At 40.1% G+C, this 7,500-nt stretch overlaps 2 protein-coding genes across 3 annotated transcripts in view; both read right to left on the bottom strand.

The window, feature by feature from the left end:
* The window catches only part of ermn (ermin), a 7,115-nt gene extending 3,604 nt beyond the window's left edge, over positions 1-3,511 (bottom strand). The window contains exon 1 of the mRNA XM_083525968.1: positions 3,350-3,511. Within this exon, the coding sequence (XP_083382094.1) occupies positions 3,350-3,425 (76 nt within the window). The 5' untranslated portion in view covers positions 3,426-3,511. The remainder of the gene's footprint in view (positions 1-3,349) is intronic.
* Positions 3,512-4,790: 1,279 nt separating this feature from the next.
* Positions 4,791-7,500, bottom strand: part of LOC310717705 (cytohesin-interacting protein) — a 5,347-nt gene continuing 2,637 nt past the window's right edge. Inside the window, exons 8-9 of one of the 2 annotated variants that reach the window (XR_014530882.1) lie at positions 5,161-5,871; positions 4,802-5,104 (exon numbers count right to left, since the gene is read on the bottom strand). Coding sequence is in view for 1 of the 2 variants with exons in the window: in XM_083526127.1 (XP_083382253.1) it covers positions 5,789-5,871 (83 nt within the window). In the remaining variant the exon portion in view is untranslated. Of the gene's footprint in view, positions 5,872-7,500 lie in introns of both variants that reach the window. The other variant, XM_083526127.1, reaches the window with a different exon arrangement.

Below are 7,500 nucleotides of genomic sequence, written 5' to 3'. Positions count from 1 at the left end.
TCTTCCGCCATTTTTCTGCACCTCAGTGTTTTCATGCATAGTTGAGTCACTTAACCTTATTTCCATGTTGGAGGTGTGGCTTTTTGGCTGCAGTTCTTCCATGAAGACAATTTTCGAGTGCTCCAGACAGTAAATGGGTGAATCATTGACCAACCTTTGGCCAACCACTGCATCGACAGTCCTCAACATTTCCTTGTGCTTTTTCAAAATAACTTGAAGAGCACATCTTCAAAGCTCAGCCTGCTTTGAGAATCTTTGCCTGGGAGAGACCTTCCTGATGCAGTGTATCAAAATAAACTACAAAACTACAGCAGCCACAAAATGTATCAAAATAAACTACAAACTACAGCAGCCACAAAATGTATCAAAATAAACTACAAACTACAGCAGCCACAAAATGTATCAAAATAAACTACAAACTACAGCAGCCACAAAATGTATCAAAATAAACTAAAAAAAACAGCAGCCACACAATTTTTCAAAATAAACTACAAAAAACAGCAGCCACACAATGTATCAAAATAAACTACAAAACTACAGCAGCCACACAATGTATCAACATAAACTACAGCAGACACAACTACTAAACAGCCACTTCAAATGAGGGTACAATATTCAGCAATCAGATATTTATTTTTTTAAATGTTTTGTTCTGAGTAGGAACCAATCAGAGGCCACATTTTTATGATGTCATCGTGTAGAACTTTGTACAAAGGATTTCACAGTATTTAAAAACTACAAAAATATGAAACAGTACTTTGGTACAAAATATGAAACCGTTTTCATCCACCCTCTAAAATACACACGACAAAAACCTATTTTATATTTTAAATATGATAAGTTCTGCCCGTCCCTGTCCACAGTCACAGCTGATGTAATGACGTCTGTTAGCTACAGTAGCTTCCGTACCTCCTCTCTTTTTATTTTTTTCAATGTAATTTTATTTCTTTAGCACTTTTAACAACACACATTGTCTCAAAGCAGCTTTACAAAGTGTACAAATTTTATTCGAAGAACAAATTAAAACTGATAAACACGCCTGGGGCGACTGTGGCGAGGAAAACCCCCCTGTGTGACACCAAGCGTGTGATTATCAATCATTAAAACGTTACAAGCAACTGAAAAACGATACCATTCACGCTATAGGAGCTATAAACGCCCATTCAGCACCGGTTTGTCTTCATTTTTGCTTTTGTTTTATGTTAACATGGAGACTGTGATGTTACGGAGAAACCCGACGCTTTCAAATCTTCTTTGTTCTGAGTTCTGGAGACTCCTTCTGTTTGGATTTTGGATTCTTTTTAAAGGCGTTTCTACAGTTCTACAGCCATTTGTGTGTTTCAGTGTTTTTCTTCTCTGTCACACCTGACAACGTTTGTGATTGTTGCTCTTTCTCTAAGTTTGCATTTTTGCACTTGTGGACAGTAAGAACGTATGTTTCCCCCTTGCTGTATTTTAGAACATGCATTAACATTTAACATTCATAGCATTTGGCAAACACTTCTGTACACCTGAGCAGTTGAGGGCTAAGGGCCTTGCTCAGGGGCCCAGCAGTGGTCGTGCTGGGATTTGAAATCGTCGTCTTCCAATGTAATGGAGGTGGTAGTTTAGCGATGTTTGGACTTTGGACCAAAAGGATCATGAGTTCGAATCACAGCCACAACCAGGCTGTCACTCATGGGCCCCTGAGCAAGGCCCTTAATCCCATAGTGTCTCAGTTGTACAATGTATGCAATAAATGTGCTCTTTGTCAGAGTATTTTTATTTTAGGGAACATTTTACTCCACTACTCTTGACGAGAGCATGCCATGTGTGTGTGTGTGTGTGTGTGTGTGTGTGTGTGTGTGTGTGTGTGTGTGTGTGTGTGAATAGAAAATTCTCCCATTTTTACTTGCAGGAGAATAGAACATCAAATTGCATCTATTATTCATGTAAAGTTCTCCTACATCATTATTACTGTCACTGTTCAGAAGTTTTAGTGGACCTGGAGGAGTTTTAATGGACCTGGAGGATTTGTAATGGTCCTGGAGGAGTTTTAATGGACCTGGAGGATTTGTAATGGTCCTGGAGTAGTTTTAATGGTCCTGGAGGAGTTTTAATGGACCTGGAGGATTTGTAATGGTCCTGGAGTAGTTTTAATGGTCCTGGAGGAGTTTTAATGGACCTGGCGCTGGGGATTAGTACTTTTACACTCAGTACCATGTTACAGATGTGTGTTGAAGATGAAATGATGTGTGTGTTTCTCATGGCACACCCGATGGCCAGCCTCTGTCATGACGTCAATTTAAAGTCTGTGGACAATCTAAACACTCGATCTGAGAAGAGCGTTCTGGATCTGAACTTCACCGGGAATAAAGAACTGTGTTGCGGTGGAGACCACAGCATTAATCGAGCACGATGGCTTTCACAAACCGCTTCCGGCTCACCTTCAGACCGCTGATATTAATATTAACGTTTCATAGACCAATTACGATGTTTCATTCCCCCAGAAATGTTCTTATAATGAGCTCAAATCCATCGGATGCTTTGTGGGAATTTGCATTTTAATGAATTTAGTCTGGACATCGCGTACCGGCTCGAAGTCCGTCCGAAAACATCCTCTAAGAAACCACGTCATGTTTATGAATAAACAAATCAGCCGAGCAGACAGCAATCTTTTATGGCTCATTCTTACAGGCAGGACCTGAAGCTCAGGTAGATACACATCATAGACTCTACCCACAGATACAGAGTGTATATCAAATCAGAAACATACGATTTGTACGTTTGTGTGTATGCAAAGTACCGGGATAAAAATCTACATAAAGATTTCTACACAAGGCCGCAGGGAGGGAGAGAGAGAGAGAGAGAGAGAGAGAGAGAGAAAGAGAGAGCGAGAGAGAGCCCTGGTGGACACGCGATGCAAATGCTCTTCGAGGGATTTGAGTTGGATTTGAATATGCAAACGCGCCTGGAGGAACTCTGTAAAATCCCTTTAAATGCTTTTCTTTAAAGTGAAAGTGTATTTATGTTTAAAAGAAAATGAATTCTTGATCAAAGGGGTTTTAATCTGACCACATTTGTAAATGTGTGTGTGTGTGTGTGTGTGTGTGTGTGTGTGTGTGTGTGTGTTTATATATACATGGAAACAATGGACATTCCTAATTGAATTCTGTTCCTTTCTAATAAAAGCTCTTTTACTCTACAGCTAATAGATAAAGATTTTTTACTTCATTTACCAAAAAGAAAAATAAGACAATTTTCTTTACAATGGTTCAAAAAGTCCCTGAAATCTCAAACCCGGACCCACAGTAAAATCACCTCCTGACTCTCAACACACCACACGATCAGCCTGTGATTATGTTCCTACCTTCCTCGGCCGCTGGCTCGGGTACGGGCTCGTGGTCGGTGGGTTCTGAAGGAGGTGCCGCTTCAGGGTCAGCCATCGTCTCCTGCGCTGGAGCGTCTGAGCCGAGCTCCGTCCTCTCTCCTGCACTCGTGTGTGGTTGTTAGAGGATGCTGAGAAAACACCTGGTTTGCTCACACACTCACACACTCACACACTCGCACGCCCTGTCGGAATGCTGATGAGGTTTAGTAGCTTCACTCCTCAGATACGGAAATTTCATGTATGACCATATAAGTACAAAAACACTCCAGAGCTCTGACATCTATACAGCGTTATAATCAAAAGCACAATTTTGAGGAGTAAATGGAGTGTGGACTTGTATAATAAATGGTAATAATATATATATATATATATATATATATATATATAAAACGTTATAACATTCTGAGTGGTGAAGTGAAGAACACTGATGATATTCATCATGGCACCTGTTAGTGGGTGGATTTATTTATTAGGCATCAAGTGAACAAGTTGATGTTAGAAGCAGGAAAAACGTCCGTAAGGATTTGAGCGAGTTTGACAAATTGTGACGTCTAGACGACTAGGTCTGAGCGTCTCCAAAACTGCAGTTCATGTGAAATGTTCCTGGTCTGCAGTGGTGCATCCAAAGTGCTCGAAGGAAGAAACAGTGGTGAACCAGCGACAGGGTCATGGGTGATGAGGATCATTGATGCATGTGAGGAGCGAAGGCTGGTCCGTGTGCCTCCGATCCAACAGACGAGCTCCTGAAGCTCAAACTGCTGAAGAAGTTCATGGTGTTGATGCTGGACATCTCCACCCATATGTGCTTCTTTCCGTTCACATGAACTAGGAGACCCAAACCTGTTTCTGCATGACAGTGCTCCAGTACACAAAGTCAGCCCGTTGAAGATATGCTTTCCATGAGTTGGATTTGGTGGAAGATCTCCTGCGATTAAGCTTCAAGCCTATAAATTCTTGACTGCACTCCAGGCCTCCTCACCTCACCTACATCAGTACCTGACTTTACTAACACCCTTGTGGCTGAATAAATCTCCTCAAATCTCCTCAAATCTCCACTGAATCTTGTGGAACATCTTCCCAGAACAGTGGAAGATCCTGTACATCCTGTACAATGCATTTGCTGCTAATTCTAATGACAGACGCCATGACACGTTTCGGGGTTACAGTACGTGCATTCAGCGAGCGGATTGTATAATTTTTTTGTTAATGGTGCGCATGTTGTAATCATTGATTTCATCGAGCGTGGCACAGCCTTGTGCGAGTGCGTAGGAGTTCTTTCGCTTGCTGTTGCGATGCTGTTGCGATTACAGTCCGTGGTTCTCGTCAAAGAGCGATAAAATCGCCAGGCCGCAGAGGTCGCGCGATAGCTAACAGAGCGAGAAAAAAGATTGTGTGATAAAGAGCAAAAAACTACACGTAGAAGAAAAAACATCTATGTTTAATCAGTAACTCTTATTTACAGCAGGAACTTTTTAGACATCAATAAATACATAAATACAAAAATATAATTTAACACAAAACGCAAGAAAAGTGTATTTACTTAATAAGTTAAATAATAAACAGTATAAATCCATTAATGTACATTTTTTTTTTTTTAGAAAAGACAAAAGTCAAACATTGTGTGCCGAAAAGTATTGGGACACCAGACTCAACTTTTAGCACAAAGTTGGAGGCACACAATTGTCTTTGGATGCTGTAGCATGAAATTCTTCTTTAACGTGAACCAGGAGAAACCTCTCTGGAGGTGAGGAACCCTGGGGTGTTCCAGCATCCAACCCATGCTGGAACACCCCAGGGTTCCTTAACTAATCTACATCGGAACCTGACTTTACTAAAACCCTTACAAATCTCCACAAAATCTGGTGGAACATCTTCCCAGGAGAGGAGTGGAGATACCAATAAGAGCAAATGGAGACTAAATGTGGAATGGGATGTTCAAAAAAAGGAGCACACACACACACCAATCTCGGTTGTCCACAACCTTTTGGTTGTACAGTGTATAAACACCACAGCGCTGTCCAAGCTCGAATCTGATTGGTCAGAACAGCAGCTCAGACAGAAGTTCAGCTGCAAATTGCAGGTTTATATTAATGCACTTGTTTTTAGAAACGCTTCCACAGTGAAGTGTAAAAAAAAAGAAAGGTGTGTAATCCAGTCTAAGGAGAAGCTGAAGCCTTCTGACCAGGGTTCAGGAGTCGTGGCCTTCTTTAATAAATAGACTAATAATAAGTTGGCAAATCGCTGTAGTACAAAACGGATAAAAAATCATCTCACACACACACACACACACACACACACACACACACATGTATGCAGGTCCACAGTCCACCAGCACAAATGATGTATGAGAGGAGAAACGTGAGAAAGTTCATCCCTCGGACACAACGTTCAAGGTTCTTCTTATAGTGTGAAGGTCTTCTAGGTTTGAAGAAGGACACGGGACGAGAGCGTAGGATTCTCCGAGGCGAGGCAGGACCGAGGCAGCGTGCACAGCAGCTCACCTAAAAATAAACAGAGCGGAGATTATTTTTAATGTTTAATGATTTTAATGTTTTTTGTTCATTTCTGCACAGCTGCATGACCATCATTCGAACTTCTTGGATGATTTGGGAATCATATTGATCATAAGGTAAAAAAAAAAAAAAAAAAAGATATGTAAAATAAAAAGCAAATGCGCATAGTGAATTATTTCAATTTAAATCAAAAGTCTGGACAGCAGGCATTTTCTTACACATGCAAATAAAAGAATTTGCATGAAGCCAAACTTAGAAAAGGTTAAAGTTAAGCTGAAGGTCAAAGCTACAGGATGGAGTGAGCACTCGTTCCTCTGTTTTCAGAAACTCTTGGTACTCTGTATAGCCAGATATTTGTGGACACCTGAGCAAAAGATTGGTATGTTCCTCTTTCTGAACATCCCATTCCACATATATTCCCTCTTTACTCTCATAATGGGCTCCAATCATCTGGGAAGATGTTCCTCTAGATTTTGTGGAGATTTTGTGGAGCCACAAGCATGTTTAAGTCGGGTACTGATGTAGTTAAAAGGTGATAAGGTCTTTATCCTGAAGGTCTTCCAGAGGTTTATAGCAGGAGATCTTCCACCAAATCCAACCCTTAAAAAACATATCTTCATCGAGCTGGCTTTGTGCACAGCAGCGTCGTCATGCTGGATGGGGTCTAAATGTGGACTGGAATGTTCAAAAATGCACATACGCATCTCGTGTTTTTTTCCCTTTATGTCTAATAATATCACTTCTGCATTATGTCATGTTTTCATCATGCTTGTTAGAAAGATTTCAGAAGAACACTTCATGCTAAATTGACATTTTCTCTTTCCCCAGTTCCTGATGTTCCTCAGAGCAGACACTTCAAATTAAAAAGCTTTCACGGTGAAACAGACGAATCCTACTAGGCTTTTTCTCGTATCTGTATTTTACTTAAGTGTCTCCATTTAAGGAGATTTTTACTGTGACTTCACTACATTTAAATGTCAAATATTTGACTTTTTACTCATCTACATTTTGTGAAATCAGTCGTTTCTTTTTATTTATGAGGATAAAAACGAAACTCAGGATCCAATCAGGATCGAGCGCACGCTCTGTTTTACACGTGTTCTGATTGGCGCTCGGTGCATCTACTGATCACCGACATACAGTTCATCATCAGTTCATCATCAAGCAGAACATTGATGAAGAAACTCCAGACTCGAACTCGACACAACAGTTTTTGAAGTAAAGAAGGTTTTGGGTTCATGATGAATGTAATAGAAATCAATCAGTGTTTGAGTCTTTAATATCATTCTATTAATAGATCAGTGTGCTGAGAGTCACATTCGAGTCTTTTCACATTGAGGTAATTAAGTGAAGAGTCTTGTGATAAAAAAATTATAATAGGAACATTATAGTTATAATAAATCACTACTTTTGATACTTAAGTACATTTGAAGGCAAAAACTTGTGCACTTTTACTCGAATGAAAGTTTTAAGAGACACTTTTACTTTACTGGAGTCACATTTTACTGAGTGTTTTTACTTTAACTCAAATACATGTTTTTTTTCATGAGTTTTTGTGCCATTAGCTGGAACACAGAGTCCGGTGCAGTCTCACAAACAGCTATTAAAAAGGGTCTT

The sequence above is a fragment of the Silurus aristotelis genome (assembly GCF_946808225.1).
Source record: "Silurus aristotelis genome assembly, chromosome: 2".
NCBI classification, from domain to species: Eukaryota; Metazoa; Chordata; class Actinopteri; order Siluriformes; family Siluridae; genus Silurus; species Silurus aristotelis.
This window is presented reverse-complemented; position numbering and strand designations above follow the sequence as displayed.